Consider the following 27476-nt stretch of genomic DNA (forward strand, 5'->3'; position numbering starts at 1 on the left):
GTAATATGTTTTTATTATGTTATTCTTTTTAATCTTTTATTCGTAATAATCTTTTTTATATTTTTCACCATTTTTCATATTTTCACCATTTTTCTTATTTTCATCATTTTTCATATTTTCATCATTTTTCATATTTTCACCTTTTTTCATATTTTCACCTTTTTTCATATTTTCACCATTTTTCATATTTTCACCATTTTTCATATTTTCACCATTTTTCATATTTTCACCATTTTTCATATTTTTAATTTTTTTTTTTTTTTTTTAAACCCCTCGGCATTTATCATTTTTTGATTATCATGCATTGTGTGATAATGGTTTAATGCCACAAATTAAATGAAAAGTGAGGTACGTTGATTTGCTGTAGTTTTTGTGTATTTTCCTTAGGATAGTAATAATTTTTGCTTTGCATACATTTAATCGTTAGTACATATAATACATGTATGAATGGATAATGGACGTGTGTACCTATAATATACATATATATACGTATATGTATGCATACTTATCTGTATGTGTGTGTGCATGTATGTGACATCCCTGGGTGCTCATTGAAGTCTAGTGAGGATTACTCCTTTTTTGTTTGCCTGTATTCAAGTATCAGTTGCATATCCCCCAAAATAAGCATACCAAAGTATTTTTGTAAACATTCGAAGGAAGAAATCAAGGGATAAATAAAAAAGCATTTGCGAATATGCACTTTTGTGGATTCCTGTTTTACATATGATTTAATACGTAAAGATAAATTTTATTTTTTTTTCATCGTGGGTATATTCTTCGATTTGGTCTTCTTCTTCTTCTTCTTCTTCTTCTTTTTTTTTTTTTTTTTTTTTTTTTTTTTTTTACTTTTATTTTTTCAAAAGTATAGAGGAAAAATGGGAATATTTCGATCAGAAGTAAGCAGAGAAAAATGGGAACAAGAAACTGTATATATGTTGCACATGTGCATGTAAAGTTATATTTTGATTTATCACTTTAAAAATGAGCCAATTGCGCTCCTTTGTTTGTGAAGACTTTTGTTATGAGAGGCTTCCCATTTGAGGTGTTCGTTTGTTCGCCTTTCTACTTGCACATTTTGTTCCCGTAGTGTGCATGTACGTTCGTACGTATATTCATGTGTGTGTGTGTGTGTGTATTTAGCATTATTTTGCTTTTATTTATTTTATTTTTTTTTTTTTGTTTTTTCCCACTCCTTCCTTTTGTAGACTATGAAACATGGAACCCTGGTTTTGCCTTCCGATCGGGCAAGGGAATATCTGGATTGTTTAGGAAAACAAGTAGATATACAGTTTATTGACATGAACGAGAAAACGATGAAGAGGCAATACAAGAAATACATTCAACGTATAGATGATATGGAAAGGATATTGAGATTTTTAGAAGAGAATATTAATAAATTACCAAATGTAAAAATAAAAAAGAGTAAGATAGATAATTTTTTAGATCATGATAATATATATGAATTAGATCAAGTAGAAGAGTCTTTGAATAGATTACATGTTCAATTTGTTCGTTTCTGTAACAATAACAAAGATTTAGTAGATGAGAAAAATAATGCTATTGAGGAGAAGCATGTAATATTAACAGCGATAAATCAGTTAAATCCTGATGTTTCGAAAAATGCAAATATGAATATAAGACCACGTGAAAATATAATACCGTCAACCCCTTTTGATGATAGTACATTAAATAATAATAATAATATTAATAATGAAGAGGAAGATATTTCATTATCCACTCATATAATGAGGGATGGTATTAACATGATGTTTACAAATATATCTGGTGTTATTAATACAAAAGATCAAGAGAGTTTTAGTAGAACTATATTTAGGGCCTTAAGGGGTAATACATATACATATTTTCAAAATATAGATGAAAGTATGAATGATGGGGTAGGTACTGGTGTTAGCGCAGGTGCAGCTGGTATTGGAGGTGGTCTCAGTAGCAATGGAAGCAGTAATAGTGGAGGTGGAGGTGGTGCTGTTACTGGTAGTAGTGACAGAGTTAATGGAAAAGAAATTTTGTTAAACAACAAAACAGGAAATGGTGGGAATATGGGTTATAGGGGAAATGAAATGATGAACAAGGAAAAGTCAAAAAAAGAAAACGATTTAAAAAGTGTGTTTGTTGTATATTGTCAAGGTTCAGCTCAAAGTAGTATATATGAAAAGATAATGAAAATATGTAAAGCATATGATGTGAAAACATATGATTGGCCGAAGACATATGAACAAGCAAAACAAAGATTGAAGGAGTTGAAAGAAATAATAAATGATAAGGAAAAAGCATTAAAAGCCTATGAAGAATATTTTATAAATGAAATATTTGTGTTAATAAATGTAGTAGAACCAAATAAAAATAGTTTGATAGAAGAGTGGAAGTTATTTTGTAAAAAGGAAAGACATATATATAATAATTTAAATTTTTTTGAAGGTAGTGATATAACATTACGTTGTGATTGTTGGTATAGTGGAAATGATGAAGAGAAAATAAGACATATATTAATAAACAAATCATCAAACGATTTAGTTTCTGCATTATTACTATCAGATAAGGTATTAACCTTGAATATTTCTCCTCCTACATATATTAAAACAAATCAATTTACAAAAACATATCAGTCGATGGTTGACACATATGGGATACCAAGATATGGAGAAATAAATCCAGCTATATCTACAATCATAACCTTTCCTTTTTTGTTTGGCATCATGTATGGGGATGTAGGTCATGGAGTGTGTATTTTTCTTTTTGCATTATTTTTAATATTAATGAATAATAGAATAAAAAATAAAAGTAATAATGAAATGGTTTCAATGCTATTTGATGGAAGATATATGCTTCTATTGATGGGTTTCTTTGCAGTTTATGCTGGTTTTTTATATAATGATTTTTTCTCTATGCCTTTGAATTTGTTTACATCTATGTTTGTAGTAGATAAAGAAGTAGATTCTGTACAATATTATAAAAGAAGAGAAGTTGTAAATACTACTACTGGTGAGAAGGAATTTGCACATCCATATATCTTTGGTTTTGATGCTAAATGGTTAGGAGCAGAAAATGAGTTAACATATATTAACTCGTTCAAGATGAAATTTTCTATTATTATAGGTTTTTTACATATGACTTTTGGTGTTCTAATGAAAGGATTAAATGCTTTACATTTTAAGAGAAAAATTGATTTCTTTTTTGAATTTTTACCGCAGTTAGTTATGATGTTATCTATCATTGGTTACCTAGTTTTTTTAATTATTTATAAATGGATCACTCCTATAGGGTATGGTGGTTTTCAAAAACAAGGTATCATTAACACTGTTATTAACATGTATTTGTTAAAAGATATTAATAAGTCTAACCAATTTTATGCACACCAGGGAATCGTCCAGGCATTTCTTATTGCACTCTTCATCCTGTGCATTCCCTTCATGTTTGTGTGTAAACCAGCCATAAGGACCTATGCCATAATGAAAGAGAAGAAAAGGAAGAGGGGGAGCAACTATGGTGGTTATGGTGGCTATGCTGACCATGGTAGTAACTACAATGGTAAATCATGCATGTACTATGAACACACAGAGAAAGAAATGACAAATTCATTTAACCATCACAATGGAGTAAATGGAGGTGATAACAACAATAGTAGCAGTAACATTCGTGGAGCTGGTACCAATGGGTTATTATCTTCATCGTCATCTATTTATAAACGTAGTGTAATGAAGCATGGGTATGACCAAGAGAATAATGGGAATAATGATTATTTAACATCTAAACGAAAGGGGAAAAGAACGGATGATGAAATGGAAGCACATCTACTAAGTCCAACATCACCCGATGATGATTCTATTGTAACAGAAGGACGATCATCCCATCATGAAGAAAATTTATCAGAAATATGGATCGAACAGTTGATTGAAACTATTGAATTTATTCTAGGTCTTATTAGTAACACTGCTTCTTATTTAAGATTATGGGCTCTATCCTTAGCTCATCAACAACTATCTTTTGTTTTTTTTGAACAAACCATCTTAAATTCTTTACGAAAAGATAGCTTCATATCAGTCCTTATAAACCTAATACTGTTCTCACAACTCTTCTCTATATTAACAATTGCAGTGATATTATGTATGGATACCTTAGAATGTTTTCTTCACTCCTTAAGGCTCCAGTGGGTCGAATTTCAAAACAAGTTTTACAAGGGTGATGGGATACCCTTCAAACCATTCAATATTAAGAAGCTTCTCACGGAGGTGGACTGAGCTGTGTGTTGATGCACAAATGGGTATACAAGTGAGTGGGTATGCATGTGAATGTGCATCTATCCGTGAAAATGCTGCAATTAGAGATGAAGAACAAGGGGAGGAGCAGTCGAACCTTTCTATGCATAAAAAAAAAAAAAAGATAAAGCGCAGTATTCAAACGTGTTACATATACTCACGACTATTACACTGTATTACTTTTGCTATTATTTATATGAACACCCAAGTGCGTTATGCAGCCAATCGGAACCTTTTTTTTTTTCTTTTTTCTACAAGCATCATATATATGCACGATATGTATATGTCGTGAAACTCGTTTCCATATTTTGGTGAATACCTTTTTTTTTTTTTTTTTGTGAACATTCTGCATGTTTATTTTTTATTATTTTTTATTTTATTATTATTATTATTTTTTTTTTTTGTTTTGTTTATTTTATTATTATTATTTTTTATTATTATTGTTACTATTATTATTTTTATTATTACTATTTTTATTATTACTATTTTTATTATTACTATTTTTATTATTACTATTTTATTATTACTATTATTATTTTTATTATTACTATTTTTATTATTACTATTTTTATTATTACTATTTATACTATTACTATTTATATTATTTATATGTTTTTTTTTTTTCTTTCATCGGACGCTTTTCATTTCTCATTCATTATTTGCTCGATTTTGTGGAAGTAATTTTTATCCCCCCCCCTGTTTTTAGTGGTACGTACATAAACGTATATAAATGAATGAATAATTATATATATGTTATCGCCTTTTTTTGTGGAAATTTTGCAGTTTTTCTTTTTTCTTTTTTTTTTTTTTTTTTTTTTTTTTTTTTTTTTTTTTTTACACAAAGGAGGAGGAGGCTGTGCTTACATGTGTGTGTGCTAGAGAGACCCCCCCTATGTACAATTAGTATTGCAGTTAATATTGCAAACAGTTTTGCAAATAATTTTACGATTAATTCTATTACTAGCTTTACGACTCTATGTAGAATTAATTTTTTTACCCAGCTCTTTTTTTTTTTTTTTTTTAATATAATGTATGTTTGTGTATATATATCTGTACACGCTACATAACAAGCGAACTGAAAGTGCGTTATGAGACGATGAACAATATTAAATAATTTTTAAAAAAGATCTTTTGTTGAAATTCTATATATAAAGGTCTAAGCCTAAAGTATTGTGTCTATATTATAGGTCAGTCAGTGGAGAGGGGTAGTTACATATGATATGTTGGATGGGGAGGAAGGAGGGGAAATGATTTTCGAAATTTGTCTATAATCATAGCCTTATAGTCTTAATTTGTGCCTATCATTTGTAGAGTGTATGTAAGGTCAATTGAGGAGTCAGGTTAATTTGTAAAAAGTGTAAAGGGGGTAAAACAAAATAAAATGAAATGAACGGAAAACATGTGCATTATGTTCCGCTTTGGATGGGCAAACGAAGGGGAGTAGGCACATAACGGAAAAGAAATAAACGAATGTGTGAGCGGGCAAATGGATGAATGGATGGGTGGATGAACTGGTGAAAACACAAAATGGTTAATAAATGCACGTTCTATTCTTTAAACAAACGAGATGTTCATTATGCAAAAGGTAGACGAGGCAAATCCTCAAAGTGTGTATGGGCACCTTCACAATTCATTCTAATTTTAAAAATTTTTTTTTTTTAAGAAAGCTCTGCACGTTGCAGTAGAGCTGGTCATAGATCGACAAGCGGTTGAAAAGTTTGGCGTTCATTTTAAATTTGTTGATGAGGATACTGAAGTCTGACCTGACGATACTCTTATTTATTCCATTTCCAGTTGTCATATCGGTAGTGCTAATAGTACCAAAAAAATTATGAGCAACACAAATGAAATGGTTAAACAAGGTAATGTATATTTCTTCAAACGTGTTATCAAATAAAAGCAAATAATAATCGTTAAAATTAATAGTTAATATGTAGTTAAATCTTCTATCGATTAGTGTAACATAATCGTTGATGTGGGTATTATTACTAGTTGGGTTATATAAGTTTGTAAGCGTAAGGATGTTTTCAACACTATCTATTCTAAAAAGGATAATAAATTTATTGCATTTTTCCCCATTTGTATGGTCTAAATTCTTTATCTCATTTTCCATATTAACATTTGGGCTCACACTACTTGAAGGAGGAATGATATTTCTCTCATTGTTACTGTCTAAATGGGGGTTACTACCTACGCCCCTGTTCATGTGTGGGTTACTACCTACGCCCCTGTTCATGTGTGGGTTACTACCTACGCCCCTATTCATGTGTGGGTTACTACCTTCGCCCCTATTCATGTGTGGGTTACTACCTTCGCCCCTATTCATGTGTGGGTTACTACCTTCGCCCCTATTCATGTGTGGGTTACTACCTTCGCCCCTATTCATGTGTGGGTTACTATCCGTGTTAATGCCCATATGTATGGCTGTGTAATCATGATGATCGTTATCAACTGCTTCTTTATATATTTCATCGCCCACCCCTTCATCGTTATAAGGAACGTTTTGGTTTCTGCTTTCTGTGATAGTAGTAGCCATATTTTGAATAGCACTTTTCATGGTAAACATATTTAGCAACTGAGTAATATAATTCATATTAGGATTGGACAGTTCCCTACCTTTCTTAACAATATCAAATGCATCGAAATAATTTATGTTCAGTTCATTCATAAGGAAAAAAGTAAAAATAATGATAGACCTTGAAATGCCTTTATTACATTGTATTAATATTTTATGATTTTTATTTTTTTTTAGAATTTTTTTAATATAATAAAAGGAATCAAGTAGTATGTAAAAAATATCATCATGTATATCATCTTTTAAATAATATGTCCTATATGTAAACATACCTTCAAATTTATTGGTGCACTCAAACCCTGCAGCATTAATAATATGTGTGATTTTCTTTTCTTGAATATTTAATATGTCAGATGCAAATATATAACCACTAACAAATATTTTCTCTTCAAAAAGATTGTTACAGTTGTTACTCACTGAGTGGAGTATGCCTTCTTTGCTTTTACTGCTGAGTTTCTGGTACGTGCTAAGCGGTTGATGTTGTGCAATTGCGGACTTGTGGTGTTCATCATATTCATGGTCACCTTCATATTGGTCCTTTTTTTCATTTTTTAAATTTATTTTTTCTAATTTAATTCCACTCATTACATTTCTATTTTTTTCAAATTGTAACGAATATTTAGAGTTACATTTAAAAGTACTTTTGCTATAACTAGTGATTGATTTGTATTTTTTTGACGTTCTCTGGGGTGCATTACACATCATTCTGTCGTTGTTATCACTGGTCCTTTGATCTGTTTCCTTGTCATCTTTACTAGTTCTACCACTGAAGCAAAATTCTAATTTGGGGGCTGCCCATGCAAATGCTTTTACCGCCTCTTTGGAGTAAAACTTTTTGCTCTTTTTTTTTTCCTTTCGTTTTTCTTTCCCATCCATGCTACGCGGTCGGTGCTGCGTGGAATTCGTGGGATGAGTTGGATGAGTTGGATGAGTTGGATGAATTGGATGAGTTGGATGAATTGGATGAATTGGATGAGTTGGATGAGTTGGATGAATTGGATGCGTGGGCTTTCTCTGCTACGTGTGCTTTCTCTGCTACGTGTGCTTTCTCTGCTACGTGTGCTTTCTCTGTTACGTGTGCTTTCTCTGCTACGTGTGCTTCCACTTTATGTGAAATAGCTTCTAGTATCAATTTAGCCTGATAGTACTTCTCTACCTCTTCCTTTATTTGATCTATATAAACTTGTTATATCGGAATATATGGTTTTATACTGACACTTTTCATTGCTTTTGCAGCGGTCGAATGGAAGTACTTTTTTTTTTTTTTTTTTTTTTTTTTTTTTTTACCCCTTCGTGTTTCAGAATTCCAGCTTTATATTGTATGGTAGTACTTCCAATAGGAGATACCCTTTCTTTCTCTCTTGTCTTTCACTTTTATTTTTTTTTAATTTTTTTTTTAATTTTATCGATAGAGTAAATGTTGAGAATAGGTGAAGAGAGTTATTAAGAAAATTATTGAGACAAATATTATAACAATTATTATGACAATTATTATGACAATTACTATGAAAAATTATGATAACAATTATTACAACAAATATGTTGATATTTTGATGGCTCCTGTAACGACAGTACTAACAATTACGATGAAGTGATAAACCCATTTTTCGAGCTCTTTTCCCGTAACTACATTGAGCAGTTATGATGTTAATTCTGTCTGTATAACCTTTATTTTTTTTCGTAAAAAATATGTTTTCTTTTTTCATTTTTCTTTTTCTTTTTCTTTTTCTTTTTTTATTTTTAATTTTTCATTTTTCATTTTTCATTGTTCTTTTTTCTTTTTTCTTTTTTTTTTTTTTTTTTTTTTTTTTTTTTTTTTTTTTTTTCAGTACTGTTATTATTACTATCATTGTCAAGGTCGAAGCTTAAATTTCGTCCAGAATAAAAATGCGTTGAGCTGAAATAGTAGTAACGATAAAAGGGGTAATTTATTTATTTTTTTTTTTTTTTTTATAATTTTTTATTTTATTTACACATATATATATATATTTATTTATTTTTTTGTCTAAGAACAATTCTTATAACCACATGTATCATCGTGCGTGTGAAGAGTGCGGCTTATTTTATATTTATTTTATTTTCGTTTCTTTTTTTTTTTCCCTATTTCGCTTCATTATTCTCAATTAAACAAGCTTCTTCTTCTTAACCTTCTTTTTTCTTTCGTTTTCTTTTATTTCATTGGTTGTAATACGAATGGTGGCTTTATTTCCTCTTTCTTTTTTTTACTTCTTTACTTCTATATTTCTTTACTTCTATATTTCTTTACTTCTTTACTTCTTTACTTCTATATTTCTTTACTTCTATATTTCTTTACTTCTTTACTTCTTTACTTCTTTACTTCTTTATTTCTTTACTTCTTTACTTTCTCATAATATAAAAAACATTTAGCGTATTTTGCGGAAAGCGAATTGCACACACACATTTTCGAATGACATAAATGAGGGGTTGTTTAAAAAAAAAAAAAAAAAGAAACAAAGAACCAAATTATGCATTCGAGTTATATCATTTTGTTTTTGCATAAATGTATTATTTCTTATATGTATGATATTATGTTTTAAATAAAGGGGGAAGGAACAAAAAAAGGAAAATGCAAAAATATCAGACGGGGAATTAATTAGGATTATAATAAAACGTTATGTACATATATACATATATACATATATATACATATATACATATATACATATATATACATATATACATATATACATATATATACATATATATATGTATAAATATTTGTACAAGTAAAACTCTTCGGTGAAGTTTTCACTGGACGATATTTTTTTTGAAAAAAATGAATAATTAACGATTGACAAAAGTTAAAAATGGAAAGGAAAAAGGAAAGCGAATATGGAATATGGAATATGCAATATGGAAGATAAAAAAAAAAAAAAGATGAAAAAACAATTTTGCAGCCGCAAAATTGTTTATGTGTTAGTACACTGTACACATAATATGTTGACTTGTGAGCATACATGTAATAGATATAAAGCATATGTGAACAAGTGAAATATTTGCATTAACACGTTAATGTGTAAAAATTCTGGGAAAAAAAAAAAAAAAAAAAAAAAAACAGATACCAATTGAGTAGTACGAATTAAGACTTACTAATTTAGCATTATGAATGACGAATAACGAGTTATGAACAAAACCACTATCACATTCATAACCCCAGAGGAGAATATAGACAAGAAGTCTATTCGTTTGTAACCTGTAATCAGAAATATGCTCAACATACACATGTTCAAAGTTTAAATTGAACTTACAAAATTTAGATATATTTTAAAAAGAATACGGTTGACTTTGCCTGACCAAGCAAGCTTCTATTTCTATCGAGAGGAGTTAAAAAGATATTGAAATGTTTTAAGTTTTCCTCCTCCATTTTTATGTGAACTGTATATGATATGTGCACACCTCGACTTTTTACATTGACCTCTCTCATTATTTTGTTCTTCAAAATTAACTTTACATTGCAGTAGTAGAAATCCTTTATTACGTTATTCTTGGGAAAAAAAAGGAAAAATATACATATGTATGTATATATATATATATATATATACACAATGGTGAAACAAATTACTAAAGCAAAACGAGCACTGCATGGACAGATTTTTATAAGTACTCGAACATTTTGCAATTCAGTTAATGGACTTTTTTTTTTTTTTTTTTTTTCTGCTTCCTTTCTTTTACCTTCGCATTCGTCAGTTGACCTATGCACTTAAACGATTCAATTTCGTGGTATGCTTTACCTTTATTCTGCAAAAAAAAGGTAGAAACGCGACCAAATAAGCAAGCATATGAACGAAAAAGGGAACGAGCAAATAAACGAGAGAATTAACTAACATATTGGGAAAAAGCTATAAAATAAATGAGCACGTCAGGAAAAGGTTGCTAAATATATGAACACGTCAAGAAAAAGCTACAAAATATGACAAAAAAAAAAAAAAAAAAAACATACACACACACACATGCATATACATATATATATATATACATATATATACATATACATATATATATATACATATATACATATACATATATATATATATACATATATATACATATACATATATATATATACATATATACATATACATATATATATATATATATTTATACAAACACATGTATGCATGCCCTTTTACCGATTTGAAAATGTACGTGGAGCTTGAGACATACGGCACCGGGGAGGACGACAGCACGCGCGGGGGAGTCGGGTAATTAATTTTGTAAATGACCACTAAGTATATTTTTATAAACATTATAATTTTTTTTTTATTTATAATATTGTCTTTAAATAAATGTTCGCAGAGTTCGTTTAAATTCTGAACATGTTCATAAAAAAAAAAGTCTACAGCTTTGCTTTTCCATAGTGTCATTATATAATTTAAAATATCCTTAAACATTTTCCCTTCTGTATTTTTTAATTCTTTTGCAAACATATTTTTTCTTATTGTTTTTTCCTTTTTTTTGTGCACATAAAATCTTATAAAATTGTGTATCGTCCCATACACAGTGTTTGATATGTCCTGTTCATCATCAACGTCTACAGCAGCATTGGCGTAACCATCAGCTTCATAATTGTCAATATCATCTTCATCATTATCAGTGCCATCATTGTAGTAACTTCCGCTATTAGTAACAGCTGCACAACTTTGACCATTTGGCTGATTGCTCTCGTGAGAAATTTCATCCATGAAGGTACTCAATAAAAAGGAGGAATTCAAAAATAAATATGGAATTATTTTATATCTTAAAAAATTACATAACATAAACATGGATTTTATCATAATAATATAAATAACTAGTATTTTTTTTGATACTTTTGAAAATAGATACTTAAAATTTAAAATTATTAATATAGCTATCATTATATCTTTTAATGACGAAATAAATTTTTCGATATTGTAAGAAAAATACTTTACAGTAAAATTTATTTCATCCTTTATATCATTTACAAGTACTGTTAAATTTTCAATTGCTTTATATATTTTTATTTTTATTTTTAAAAAAATTGACAAAGGGAAAAAGTTCTCTTTATAATTTAATATTTGTTTCATGCACTGTTCAGAAATTTGTAAAAATTTGACAGGATTGACATATATTTTATTTTTCCTATAATTTGCAAACTTTCTTTTTATATAGCAAAATTTTGAATAATTTAACAAAGATCTACACAATAATTTTATGTCTCCACTACTTACTAAGAGGTACAATTTCTCAAATATTCTGTAACTATGTTTATAAAAACCTGCACTCATGCAATAAATACCTGTCTTGTAAAGGTAAAAAAAGCATGTTTCGTTTTTTTTTAAATTATTTATTTCTAATGTTTGCAGAGAATGTATTCTTTCTTCTTCATTATGCAACTTTTCATATGTTCCTATTAATTTATTTTTAAACGATTTATTTGACAAAGACGAAACAGAATAACAATCAGAAGAACAGTTTGATTCTTCCTCTGAGTAAGAAGAACCTGAGCACGATGAAAAGGATAAAGACGAGTTACATGTGCTACTTGCATATCTCACATTGCTGTCTAATTCGTTATATAAATCCTCTTTTTCTCCCAAAAAATTATATTTGTTCCTGTTACCTTTACTGTTATCACAACAGGTATTACCCTCAGACTTGCGCAAATTAGGAAATTCGATTTTTCTTAACGCGCTCAATGTTTCAAGACTATTTTTTTTTTTTTTTTCACTACACAGCGATTTCGTAAGTACTACATGTGCATTGCTTCTGCAGTAGTTACTTTTTATTCCTTCCATCTCGTCCACTTCCCCCATTTTGTCCACTTTCCCCATTTTGTCCACTTCCCCCATTTTGTCCACTTCCCCCATTTTGTCCATTTCCCCCATTTTGTCCACTTCCCCCATTTTGTCCACTTCCCCCATTTTGTCCACTTCTCCCATTTTGTCCATTTTATTTGTTTTAATTTTTTTTTTTCCCTGAGTCAGGCTCCTGTTCAAATAATACCTTTCTCTGTTCCCTTTTTGAAAAGAAAAAATATGATTGATGATATTTAAAAAGGTAAAAACCTTTTTCCTCATTGCATCCATTACTTCTTTATCTTTACCATAATTAAAAAAGGAAAAATAAAAGAGAAGTTTCACATTTCGGTAGCTGGCTATATCATGTTGAAAAAGCTCAAAAGTTTGAAAAAAATTTTTTTTTTTTATTACACACATGTTCGCACTCTTACCAATATCATAGTAGTTGGCTCCTTCCTTTTGTTCAACCTGTTTAATACTAATGATTGAGTCTATATCATAAGTATTATTCCTTTTAATATTACAATTATTACAGGTACTATCAATCCATTTTCTTTCTATTAAATAAAAGAAGGAATCGTTTAAAATTTCAAGTATCCTCTCTTTATTTAAAATAAAAAATAAATCAAAAAATGGTATAAATTTATTATTACAAAAAGTCTGAAAAATGATATTTAAAAGTTTCTCATTTTTATAGTTTACCAATTTATTAAGTATTTTGGATAAATAAGACTGTATAAATTTTTTTAAAATATAGCTGTTGTAGTAGTAGTAAGGGCAATTAGTGTTATCATTCCTTTTTTTGTCCATAATACTATGATCCCCAGAACATAATAAATTATTCAAATATAAATCAAAATTGTTTTCACCATGAATAGAAGAATCAGATGACATTATCACACTTGTAGTATGAGAATTGTCTGAATTATAAAAAGAGCTTGCAGTAGTATAATTATTTTTGCTTTCTTTTTTTATCTCGTTCTTTTTATGCTTTTCTATTTTTCCATTTTGTTGTACATTATTCCTATATATGTCTCTGCTCAAACAATTTGTGGAGTCTACTTCATTAAAGTTTATATCGCTACCTTTGCAGAACAGTGAGTCATGTTCATTTTCCTTATCCTCTTTAATGTTTAAAAAATTAATATAAAAATATTTGAATATGCTAACAAAGTTTTTGATATCTTCCTCGTATACCAGAAAATTTGATAGTATCGCCAAGCATTTAAATATGTATAACATAATTAGTATATTATTGGTATGATTATACAAAAAGAATAAAATGTTTATGAACATTATTCTTTTCAAAATGAAATCATCAGGAATGTTTTCTTTTAATGGTCCTGCGCATTCATATGGTAATCTGTCAAACAAATATTTTTCATTAGTCTCTGTGCCAGTGCCAAGATGTTCTTTCATCGTTGCTGCTGCTACGGCTTCTACTGCTACCGCTGCTTTTGTTTTTGCTGTTATTATTATTTTTTTTTTATTTTTCTCCTTTTCTCTTTTTTTCAAAAAGGTCCTTTTGAACCTTGCAAAAAAATTATCTTTAAAGATATGACCATCTAAGCTTTCTTCACTAATTAAATTATGCAGTTTTATTTTATTTTTCTTCAAAACATTATAACAGTAATATAACAAATCTTCGTTCATTTTATCAACATGTTCTCTTTTATTAAAATTGGTTAAACGTGTTACTTCCTCTTCATCTAAACTATTTTTTTCATTGCTTATTTCACTTATAGCATCACTTACTAAACTTCCACCACTTATTGAACTATTCATAGAATTACATTCTACTTTTATATTTGTTCTACCTTCACAATTAACTCCGCTTTCTTTTTCCTTGTTTTTTTTATGCACTTTATTTGCTGCACCATTGTGATGGACGAACTTTTCGCTGGGGGTACTGCTGCTCTTATCATGTGCGCTGATATTATTGCATCCGCTGATGGAGCTACTAACATTGCTACTAACATCGCTACTAACACCGCTTGTAATACCACTTATACCATCGCTTCTTCTAACATTATCGCTGATACCGCAACCATTATCGTCCCTGCTATCGCACACTTTACTATTTATGTTATCATAACTCAGTTCAACATCATCTGAGTTGTACTTGTCCTTACCCCTACTCATCTCCACATTTTTAAGTAATGAAAAATTTTTTTTTTTTTTTTTTTTTTTTTCCTTTTTTTATTTTCAAAATTATGTTTAACTGCTTCACGTTCATGAGATCGCCTTTTTCATTTTCTTTCGCCAACTTAACAAAATTATCGAAAAACGCATCGACTGTTTTTGGTCCACTTTCATGGCTTTTGTGTGTATCATTTCTGTCGTAACCATCCCCTCTTTCATATTTATCCATCTCGTCTTCCCCCACACCATTTTCCTTCATATGGACATCCAAATCGACAATCGCATCGCTTTCCTTATCTTCCTCATCGCTAACCACAATGGTGAAGTCAAAATTCCCCTTCTCCTGTTCTTCTAAACTGCGTCCCCCTTGCTCATTTTCCTTCTGAACAAAATGGGCCTTCTGCATGACCTGTTCAGAATTTTCATTATCTAATAATTTTCCTAGCATATTGTTTGGGTGAGATATGTCCGCACCGCTTCTTTCAGCAGCAAGTGGCCAATTATCTGTTATGTTATTACTTCTGTTCATGTAGTTATTATTATTATTATTATTATTATAAATATGATTTTTAGTACTGCTGCCAATATTAACAGTAATAATATTATCATTATTACTGTTACTGTTACTGTTAATGTTACTGTTACTGTTAATGTTACTGTTACTGTTAATGTTACTGTTACTGTTACTGTTAATGTTAATGTTAATGTTACTGTTAATGTTAATGTTAATGTTACTATTTTTTTTTTTTTTTTTTTTTTCAAGCGAAACTACACCACCCTGTACCTTATGAGGGTCTTCAATGGAGGTACCACCCCTTTGATAGGCTCGTAAAAATTTGTTGATATACAAGTCAAAATATGTGTTATGTAAACTTATATTGTCGTCCTTGCTAACACTCTCTTGTTTCATCCAGTCGTTCTCCTTTGTATCTCTATTTTTGCACTGTTCCACGTGGGGGAAATTGTTTCTCTTTTTATCTACATAGTTTGGGCAATCCCGATGGTCGTTAAAATCTTCGAAATTAATACTATTTGTCGCTTTAAAAAATTTGTACAAAACATGTACGAAAGCATATATAGAAAGGTTACTACCTAGATGGAGGCAGTTAAACCAGTTTTGTAATTCATAATCTCGAACAGTGCAAATAAAGGAAAAGTAGTTGAAATAAAAAGAACTGAAGTTTTCGCTGCATGGGTATGAGTCTACTCCTGAAGAAGCATTGTGAAAAATTAAGTAAATTTTCCCCTTATTTATTAAATATAACAGACTTCTCAATGCAAAATAAGTAATAGCTCTCTGTCTAAGTAATTCCGTTTGAGATGAGTTTAGCAAAAATTTTATTATAATGATTTGTAAATTTAACAGAAAGGAATTTTTAAAACTCAATAAAGTAGTACTATAAAAACAATGGTCTATAATGTTCATAATCATTTTTTCACTCCTATACTCTATATCTATTTCAAATGCGTTATTTAATATACGCCATAATTTTTTAAATAAATACAAACTTACATAAGGAATAAACTCATTTAATTTGTTTGCAATTTCGCTTAAAAATATGCACGCGGCATAGGCAAAGGGATTTCTTAAAATACGCATTGCGCTTCTTCTACTTTTTTTTCCACTCATTGTTCCGCTCATTTCTCTTTCCATTTCTCTTTCCGTTTCTCCTTTTCCTCTTCGATGTTTATTCTTTTTATTTACATATGCACTTTCACAGTAGGCATGTTGTTCACCCATTTCATCCATGTTTTTGTTTTGATTATTTCTTGGCTCGTTTTCCCTTTTAAAGTTGCTCCCCTGATCCTTTTCCTCTTCACCACAACCACTACTCCACCCTTCATCCTTTTTTGAACTGTTCATAATTTTCTTTTCATTATTTTCATGTACTGCATGTACCGCATCATGGTGCAACGTACTACTATTTATAGGTTCACAACTGCTCTCCTCTTCTTGCATGCGTAAATAGTTTGACGTATGCGTTGGCTGTTCCCTTGGAATATGCTGCAAATGATGCTCATTCCCCTTTGGTGTTTCCCCACATTTGGAGCTTTTTAGGGAGGAATGATGCTCCACCTCCTCGAGCTCTTTTAAACTACTCGAAATTCGTTCAGCCCCCTGGTTCTTTACAACGTTCTTATAAACATTAACAATAACATGATATATTACATCATGACTTAACAATGGTATTAACTGGATGAGAACAGAAAAGGAATAAACATATTCATCTATATTTATTTGTTGAAAAAGGATGTTCAAAATATAGTTTATAATATATGGACTCTGACTTACTTTTTTAGCAAAAATAAGGCATAGTTTTAAGGCAAATATTCTTATTAGTTTATTATCATTATTTAACATATGAACAATATGTAATGTTATAAAGTCGCTAATAAAAGTAGCTTCATTGTTTCGGAGCACATAGAAATTTTCTCTATGTTTTACTTTTACGAGATTAAAATTAAGAAAAAAAAGAAAAGAAAATTTTTCTAAATTTCGTAATAAATGATAATAAGCAAAATTTTTTACACCTGCGTGAGTACTTAACCTAACGATTTGTAGTAAAACTATTATACAATTATAAACAACATTGTAATTATTCGAATGGTTATCTTCGTTTTTGTACAAAATGTTCTTGATAACTTCTATATCATTTGAAGTCAATAAATGTTGTTCTTTTATTTCATAAAAATATATAATATGAGACAACAAAGAAATGTTTTTTAATAAATAAACTAAAGTAGGACTACTATTTTTTAGAAAATCCTTAACAGAAAAATATATATCTACATCGCTTTTATTTTCTATGAAAAAGTAGTTTATGTAATGCAAAAATTCGTAATTATCTTCATCCTTTAGCGTTCTCATATCACTATAACTGCCATTCGAGTCCCACTTTGCTTCCCCCCTTCCGCTTTTTTCTTGTACGTCTTTCCATTCCACCCTCCTCTCTTTTTCTTGTGTTTCTTTCCATTCCTCCTTTTTTCCAATATCATTTTTCACACATGCATCTATCGGTTGTATCGTTGTTCCACCTTTACTACTATCATTTGTGGTGCATTTTCCCTCAATCATTCTCTTCATCAAAGGGTTTGCATTCTTACTTCTCTTTGTACTTGCTTCTTTCATTTGTGTTTCATCCTTTTTTACTCTACCACTTAAAAGGGATATGTTATCTCCTCCACCTGTGTTTCCATTGATATACTCCCCCTTGCTACTAAATCCATTCGGAAATATGTACTGATTTTCCATTTGAGAAACAAAAAAAACAAAAAAAAAAACAAAAAGAAAAAAAAAAAAAATGTTATCACTAATTAAAAATTGCCCATCACACTGAATGAATGTACCGACAAACAGGTCTATGCGAATTTCGATAAGGATGTCTACTACACTAAGGTCAGACGTGAAAAGTGGATTCGAAAAAGTTTTATGCACAGCAACTGGTACTTAAACAGAGCTGCAAACAATTTTTAATGCGTTTCATGGAGTAGCTTTATCTTTTTTAGCTATTTGATATAATATATATATATATATATATATTTATTTATTTATCTGTTTATCTATTTGTTTATCTATTTGTTTATCTATTTGTTTATCTATTTGTTTATCTATTTATTTATCTATTTGTTTAGCTATTTGATATATTTATATATGCATATATATATATATATATTTATTTGTTTATCTATTTGTTTATCTATTTGTTTATCTATTTATTTATCTATTTGTTTAGCTATTTGATATATTTATATATGCATATATATATATATATATTTATTTGTTTATCTATTTGTTTATCTATTTGTTTATCTATTTATTTATCTATTTGTTTAGCTATTTGATATATTTATATATGCATATATATATATATATATATATATATATATATATATATATATATATATATTTATTTATTTATCTGTTTATCTATTTGTTTATCTATTTGTTTATATATTTGTTTATCTATTTATTTATCTATTTATTTTTATTTTTTTTTTTAAATCATGTGAGCTTTCAATTTTTCATTGTCTCCCCCCACAACACAGTACTGTGTAGATAGCCTTTTTCAGTGCCCTCCAGAATGTTTGCTTCAAATTTAAAAGGACAAAGAAAAACCCTGTTTGTGATACATAATATATGCGAGGGTTTATACACGTACCATATATGTTCATATAGTAGACGTATGTTCATCCCTGTTTATGCGTTCATAAGGCATAAGTTTTTTGATGTAGGAAATATTATATTCCCGTTGTTGCCCTGGAATGGGGGGAAATGGAGCACAAAAAGAAATGCAAAATTGCTCTTGGCCAAGATTTTATGTACTCATTTTTTGTTCGTTTTATTCCTCATTCGCTTTATTCCTCAATCGTTTTATTCCTCAATCGTTTTATTCCTCAATCGTTTTATTCCTCAATCGTTTTATTCCTCAATCGTTTTATTCCTCAATCGTTTTATTCCTCAATCGTTTTATTCCTCAATCGTTTTATTCCTCAATCGTTTTATTCCTCAATCGTTTTATTCCTCATTCGTTTTATTCCTCATTCGTTTTATTCCTCATTCGTTTTATTCTTCATTCATTTTATATACTTTTTTATTTATTTATCTATATACCTCTATTATTTTTTTTTGTTTGTTTGTTTTTTTTGCTTTTATTGCTATAAGCTGTTTCCATTTTCATTATCGCAAACATGCATGTATTTCCGACGTTCTCTCTTTCAATTTATATCACATAAAAAGCAAAACATTGTTTGGAATTCTTAATTTTTTCTTTTTATCGTCATGTTTCGAGGGATTAAAAAATACGCATATCTATTGCCTTCCTGTGAAAGGAGCACTTAGAAGAAAAAAAAAAAAAAAAAAAAAAAAAAATGAAGAAAAACTAAGCAGAAAAAAAAATGAAGAAAAACTAAGAAGCAGAACAAAAAATGAAGAAAAACTAAGAAGCAGAAAAAAAAATGAAGAAAAACTAAGAAGCAGAACAAAAAATGAAGAAAAAAGAGCAGGAAAAAAATAGCAAAATAGGAGGAACATTTAAGAAAAAAGGGAAGAAAATTTAACGCTTTTGAAAAACATCGAGGAATATACACATACGCTTTTGCACATAGACATATGTAGAAATGCCTTCAGAAAGGCAAGTACAAAACTGCACAAAAGCACAATGATGGGAGGCATTGCCGTTCTTATTGTAAATTAAAAAAAAAAAAAAAAAAAAAAAAAAAAGATGTCCTACTTGCCCGTAATACCTGAAAAAAGAACATCTCTTTCCACGCACAAACTAGTTCTTTTCATTTTTGCTTTTAATTTATTGTTACAGTAAAAGGGGTAAATATTTTTAGGAAGTTTTTTAGGGGGAGGGGAAAAAAAAATAAGGAGGAGAAAGAAAAATAAATAAAAATGCATTTATAGCGTTTCTATTTGTCCTAATGTAAATTTAATTCATACATATGTCAAACTTATCTGTTTTTATATAAATAATAAATATATAAGCCATCCTTGCTTCTACTTATTTTTTCACCACAACCCTCCCCCCTTTTTTTTTTTTTTTTTTTTTGTTCATTTTATCGGTGTGTAAGATGAATAAAAGGGCATACAGTGAATCTGTGGTTCCGTCTAAGCATTCAAGTTAGAGGAAAAAATAAAATTATATTATAGAAAAACCAAACCAAACCAAACCAAACGAATCCAAACACGCTTCTCCATATTTTGTAAATAGTACCAATCGAAACGTTTACATTTCTTTTGCGCGCAATGCAAATTCAGCAAAATTTCGTGTTCATGCGTAAATACACGTTAGCGCTGCGGTATTTTTTTAAAGCGGAGTTAGTACTAGCAGTGGTATTAGTAGCAGTGGTAGTAGTAGCAGTGGTAGTAGTAGCAGTGGTAGTAGTAGCAGTGGTAGTAGTAGCAGTGGTAGTAGTAGCAGTGGTAGTAGTAGCAGTGGTAGTAGTAGCAGTGGTAGTAGTAGCAGTGGTATTAGTAGCAGTGGTAGTATAAAATAAGCGTAAATGGTACGTGGTAAGGGGAAAAGAAGTGTAGGCATAGAGAGTAGAGGGGCATGCTAGATATATGCTCGCTCGTTGATGCAATGCAACGCAGAGTTATACACGAAGTGCCACTGCAAGGGGTCAAAATATTTCATACAACTAAGATTCATACATGCATATGTACATGTATTTGTATGCCCCTTTATGCATGTATATATCCCTATATATATGTACGTATGTTAACTAACAAAGCAGAAAGGATATCGTTACACTATGTCAAAATGAACAGTGTGCCATCCGCCACTTACTAGTGCTTTAGAAGCGCTTGTCTAAACAGTGCATATCCTGTACATATGTACTTCACTTTTCGCCTTATCATTCAGGAAGAAATGACGTAAAAGATTTAAACAATGATATAAGGGAAAATAATAAAACTGAAGGAAAGAATGAAAAGAAATTAGAAAATGTTGTAGTTAGAATTAGAAAATTAGAAAAGCATGAAAAGTCAACATTGCATGCAGATCCTAATGATAAGACTGCTTTATATTTTGATAAAGATTTTGAAATAGAGAAATACAATTTCGATATAGTTTTTGATGAAAATGATGATAATAAAATGATTTTTAATAAAATAGGTGGTCATATAATGGTTAATAATGTTTGTGAAGGATTTAAAGAAACTATAATAACATACGGTCAAACAGGCAGTGGTAAAACATATACTTTATTCGGATCAAATAATGAATATGGTATCATCTATTATTTTGTTTATAATTTATATAAATTATGTACTGCAAAGAATAAAAAAAAAAAAATTTATCTAAGCATATATGAAATATTAGGGGATACTTTAATTGATCTCATATCTACATTAAATGAAAAAAACGTCGAATTTTACACAGAAGAGCATTACCTTAAGACTATTAGATATACTTATAAAGTTGTCAATATAAAGAATTATGAAATGGCCAAAAAAATAATTGATACCGCATGTTTGCTCCGAAATGTCGAGGCTACTTCCCAGAATATGCGGTCCGGCAAAAGCAGGCGCGCGTGTGAATAGGCATTCACGTGTCTGTATATACAGGCGTGAACATGTATATACATATGTTCTTGCACACGTTCTTGCACACGTTCATGCACACGTTCATGCATATGTTCATGCATATGTTCATGCATATGTGTAACGATATTTGCCATGATATTTGTAATACTAAAATGACTTTTTACCACCTCCTCATCAGGTCAAGCAGGTCCCATGCGATCATTCAGTTTTTTGTAAAAATTTCTGACTCCACAGTTAATAACGGCATTGAAACAATTAGGGAGTACTATGGCGTACTAACACTAGTGGACTTGGTTGGATGTGAACGAGAAGAATTTAACACAAATAAAAGTGCAAGTAAAAATGATAAAACATCTAGTAAATTTTTGAATTCATCTCTTACATCTCTTAATAAGATGTTGAGAAAAATGCAAGTAACCTTTTTTTTTTTTTTTTTTTTTTTTAAATACTTTAAGTCCCCACATGTACCTATGCCTTTTTTGCCACGAGTATAGGAATTGCTCGATGGAGGCAGTTCCACTCATACGATTGTCCATTTTTTGCTCATTCGTTGTTCATTAATTGCACAGTCGTTAGTGGATGTTTCTGCTCATCCACTTCTCCTCTTTTGCTCCCTTTGTAGATGGGAAATTTAGACGAATCGGATAAACGTCAAAGCGTTTTGTGTAAAGTGCTCTTTAACTACATTCAGAAGACCTGTGGAGTTTGCCTCATTTTTTGCTTCAACCCCAGAATAAGCCAAAAGAGTGTAAGAAAATTATGATCGATTTATGAATATTGCGTATATATATGTACACACAAACATGCACACATGAAAACACACTCATATGTATACAAGTACACAGGGCGCATTGAAGTAATGGCGCTTTTAAATTATGTTTCTATGTTCATCATGTATTTATCAAAAAAAAAAAAAAAAAAATAAAGGAATAAAGGTGTGGAGCGTATATGTAGAGTGCATATGTAGAGTGTATATGTAGAGTGTATATGTAGAGTGTATATGTAGAGTGTATGATGTATGTGTAAATTCCGATTAGACAAGTGAGCGCGCCCTTTTTCCCCACCTTTTAGCTAACCAGCTCAACGCTTATCATGGCCAGTGATTGCAAAAAAATAAAAAGCAAAAGAAAGCAGCTAATTCATGTTAAGTCTGAAAATAAAGAAGATTTTTTCAAAAAGATTGCACATGATGGGAATAAAAAGAGTATTCAGAATAAAGATCAGTACGAAGAAAAAAGTTGGGATGTATTTGATTCCTCTAAAAAGGATTTAAATGATACAAATATTGAAGAAGACAAAAAAAATGCTAAGGATGATATGCATGCTAAGAATAATTCCACGATATTTCTTATTTATTCAAATGATGATAAAGATCATCATGCTGTTAATATTTTAAATAAAAAAAAAGATAATGAAAAAGTCAATATTTTTAAAAATATTGCACATGAATTGGTAAATGAGCAAATGAGAGAAGAAAAAAAAAAAATACTCCTTATAGAGCAATTAAAAAATGATCTTGTTAAACTGAAAAACGAATGCGCTTTTTGGAAAAGGGAAACACATAATTATCACAATAAACTGAAAATATTAAATAAAAATTATTTAAAAATCAATGAATTTCTTTTTAGAACTTTAAATACTAACTCTTCTGATAGTTGTAATTCCCTCAATATTTGCAATTCGGCTTCTTCCAAATATGAAGAACAAATACATGAACGACAAAGAAGTCGTCAAATCAGCTTAAATAATAACAAACCGTTTTTCCCTGTAGAGAAATATGAACAGGCAAGAAATTTCGAAAAGGAAAATGTTTCAAATAATCTTTCAAGTGTGCAAAGGGAAGGTGAAAATGATGACCAACAAAAAATTGAAAAGAATTTGCCTGACTTGGTCAGCTCAAACGATCTACAAGCTGGCACATACATACCAAGCAGTAATAGTAACATCAACAATAGCAATAGTAATAGTAACAGTAATAGTAATAGTAACAGTAATAGTAACAGTAATAGTAACAGCAATAGTAATAGTAATAGTAACAGCAATAGTAATAGTAATAGTAATAGGAGTAATAACGGTGTAAATTGTCGTGTGAAAAAGAACTACACTATGATCGACACTTACCAAATGAATGAAAATAAGCCAGAAAAAGGTAAACAATACACAAAATACTACTCTTTTAATGAAAAAAAAAAATACAAAGAAGAATTTGTGCATAATAAATCACCTGACCATGTAAAAAATCTCCGCAAATTTTGCACACAAGAGTTAATAAATTATGAACATAATTATGAACATAATTATGAACATGAATACGAACATAAATATGAACATAAATATGAACATAATTCCGCCCTAAATTCTGCACAGGTACAAATGGGCCAACATGACAAGCAAAATCATGAACAAGTCAAGCAAGTAAAAAATACGAAAACGAATTTTTATGATAAAAATGTTTCACATATTACGTATAATCAACATAATGAACATGTCCTTAAAAATGTAAATACGTTATGCAATAAAAATATAAAAAGAGAAAATATCAATTTAAATCTGAAAGAAATAAACAAAAATAATTTTACAGTTAATACATTTCAAAAAAAAAATACGAGTAACTCAAACGAGGAACAGCTAGTAAATAAAAACATTTTAATGAAAGAATATCAAACTGCTAAAACTAGGTCTCCACGTTGTGATAACATTCACAAGGAAATATATAATAAGAAAAATACTGAACAGAAAATTGTTATAAACGATCAATCATATTTAAGTAAAGGGGATGAAGAAACAACAAAAGCGGTTACTATAAACCCTGCTTCACCTATTAACTTTAATAATTTTGATGAGGTCACAGTGGAATCCTTAGCTACTAAAATAAAAAATAGAATATTAAAATCGAGAAGCTTGTCCATAGCTCGATAAAGACAAGAAAAGAAACCAATAAGAAAATTGAAAAAAAGGAGAGGTCAGGAAGGACCATATTAAAATAAAAAAATAAAAAAAAAAAATATAAATATATATATATATATATATATATATATATATATATATATATATATATGTATGACACTCCTTCAGTACAAACGGAGTAAATGTATCACTCCCTTCGACTTCTTCTTTAACGCCTTACTATCCTTTTATTTTTACAGCATATCCACTATACTGCTACTACCGTAGTAGCATATTTTCTTATTATTTTACATATCCACACGTACACATGTATATATATATGCACGTATACTTACACATACAACAGAGCACAAAAATTTGACCCCCCCCCCTTTTTTTTTTTTTCTCATGTTAAGGCTTTTACATACAAAAAAAAAAATTTCATTTAAATGTTTTCCTTATTTCCTGTTTTACAAAATGGCATGTAATAATAATATTTTCAAGATAGGCTTTTTTTTTTTTTTTTTTTAAACAGCTAAAATCTCTTTGAATAAAACATCAGACGAGCTCGTCTACATGTTTTTCCCTCTGCGTATAATTATGAAGCGCAGGTAAAGCACATTTGCTATGTTATATATATTTGCACATACGTTTATTCAAGCGTGTACATATTTAATTAGGTGTACATATGCGCATATGTATGTATATATATATATTTCTGTACATATAAACACACATAACATCCACATGCGTACAAACTTTCGACAGTTTAAAGTAAAAGTAGTATAACTGCCGCATAGACGTGCGCATATTTTATTTTTCGTTGCTTCCCAAATATATTGTGTCGAATATAAGCAATGAAAAAATAATAAAATAAAAAATAAAAAACACAAAAGATGGGCAAACCAATATAGATCATTAAAAGAGCAATTTGGCATTAATTTGGCATCAATTTGGCATTAATTTGGCATCAATTTGGCTTTAATTTGGCATCAATTTGGCATTAATTTGGCATCAATTTGGCATTAATTTGGCATCAATTTTGCATCAATTTTGCGGCATTTTCGCATAAATTTCATACAATTTTTACATCTCTTTTATGGTTAATTTTTTCTTTTAACTTTTTCCATTTTTCAGTAAGTGCGAACGCTTATACTGATATTCGATTAGCTAAATATTTTTCTTCTTTTAACTTTGCCAAATAAATGAAAAGTACTATTTTTTTTTTTTTTTTTTGATTAATTTTGCAAATTAGATATTCCTTTTTTTTTTTTTTTTTTTTCACTGTTTATTTTTTTTGCATCAAAAAAATGAATAAATAAATATAAATATACATATATACATTTGCAAAGAGGTTTATTTGAAAACTTTTAAACTTTTGCGCCAACATAAAAGAGCAAAACGTACTTCAGCAGGAAATTACGTACATGTAAATTTATATAAATATTTACAAGTATATGTATACGTATGTATACTAATATTTTCATGAATGCAATATTTTAACTTCGTTATATGAAGGCATTCAAGGCGTCATTTGTTGCACGCTGCCAACGCTTAACACCATATTTAATCATTTAATATACGTACATATATATATATATATATATATATATATATATATATATATATATAAACGTACATAATATATGATTTAACAGCTTCGGACGATTAAAATGTTATGTACATAGGCCTTCTTCGTGAAGTCCAACTGTGTACATATAACATAATTATAGGCAAAATGTAAGATTCATTACATTATGCGTGTAGATATGTACATACTTAAATATATACTCATACATATCTATACACATATATGTATATATATGTATATATATATATATATATATACATAACAAGTAATTATCTAATGAAAATTATTCTTCACAAATAGCATCACTTTGTAGTAGTATATACTTGTAAAATATGAAATGAACCCTCTTTTTTTTTTTTTTTTTTTTTTTTAAATATGATGAAAGAGCTCGATATAAAACGTAAAAAAAAAAAAAAAGATTAATTAATGGGGTTAGCGCATAGTCTTATAAAATAAACATTAACGTTTAAAATCATTTGTCAAATTTTTTACCTTTAAAAAAAGGAAAATGGAAAACAAAAATTTTCTACAACTTAAAATTTATTATATACATCTCATCGTTACCTATTCGTACGTTATCCTACGCATTCGTGCTTATTCGTACTTAACCATCCTTAAATATTACGTAATCATTACTTAATCATCCTTAAATATTACTTAATCATTACTTAATCATCCTTAAATATTACTTAATCATTACTTAATCATCCTTAAATATTACTTAATCATTACTTAATCATTACTTAATTATATTAATTATACTTAATTTTACTATCTTATTTATTTTATTTTTTATTTTATTTTCATATCAAAAGAGGGGTAATAACAAATTAGTAAGTGCCGCCTCCTAATTTGGCATATAAAAAATACTTTTTTTTTTTCAATTTTTTTTTTGTTTTTTATTTTTTTTTAATTTTTTCATATATATGTTATATATATTATATTTGTTCAATTTGTTCAATTTGTTCAATTTGTTCAATTTGTTCAATTTGTTCAATTTGTTCAACTTGTTCAATTTGTTCAATTTGTTCAATTTGTTCAATTTGTTCAATTTGTTCAATTTGTTCAATTTGTTCAATTTGTTCAATTTGTTTAATTTGTTTAATTTGTTCAATTTGTAAAATTTTTATTTTAAATAGCTTTTTTATATATGTTTTTTTCTAATTTTTTTCTCTAT

The 27476-nt window shown here is 29.1% G+C and overlaps 4 protein-coding genes across 4 annotated transcripts; 2 read left to right on the forward strand and 2 right to left on the reverse strand.

Annotated features, from left to right (window-relative positions):
• Window positions 1-1208: 1208 nt before the first annotated feature.
• Window positions 1209-4256, forward strand: PmUG01_01025100 (vacuolar proton translocating ATPase subunit A, putative; the record flags this gene model as incomplete). Its single annotated transcript, XM_029008485.1, has 1 exon — window positions 1209-4256. One exon carries the CDS (start codon window positions 1209-1211, stop codon window positions 4254-4256), a length of 3048 nt encoding a protein of 1015 aa, XP_028860040.1.
• A 1648-nt stretch (window positions 4257-5904) lies between these two features.
• PmUG01_01025200 (protein tyrosine phosphatase, putative) lies at window positions 5905-7725 on the reverse strand (the record flags this gene model as incomplete). Its single annotated transcript, XM_029008487.1, has 1 exon — window positions 5905-7725. The coding sequence occupies one exon, from the start codon at window positions 7723-7725 to the stop codon at window positions 5905-5907; it is 1821 nt and encodes a 606-aa protein (XP_028860041.1).
• Window positions 7726-10123: 2398 nt separating this feature from the next.
• Window positions 10124-18024, reverse strand: PmUG01_01025300 (conserved Plasmodium protein, unknown function; the record flags this gene model as incomplete). The annotated part of the gene is given in 4 exon segments (XM_029008488.1): window positions 10124-10354; window positions 10543-10608; window positions 11001-14810; window positions 14824-18024. The coding sequence occupies 4 exon segments, from the start codon at window positions 18022-18024 to the stop codon at window positions 10124-10126; spliced, it is 7308 nt and encodes a 2435-aa protein (XP_028860042.1).
• A 2321-nt stretch (window positions 18025-20345) lies between these two features.
• PmUG01_01025400 (kinesin-like protein, putative) lies at window positions 20346-24741 on the forward strand (the record flags this gene model as incomplete). The annotated part of the gene is made up of 6 exons (XM_029008489.1): window positions 20346-20394; window positions 20593-20760; window positions 21140-21788; window positions 22001-22235; window positions 22445-22570; window positions 22894-24741. 6 exons carry the CDS (start codon window positions 20346-20348, stop codon window positions 24739-24741), a joined length of 3075 nt encoding a protein of 1024 aa, XP_028860043.1.
• Between the last annotated feature and the right edge of the window lie 2735 nt (window positions 24742-27476).

This window comes from Plasmodium malariae (assembly GCF_900090045.1).
Source record: "Plasmodium malariae genome assembly, chromosome: 1".
NCBI lineage: Eukaryota > Apicomplexa > Aconoidasida > Haemosporida > Plasmodiidae > Plasmodium > Plasmodium malariae.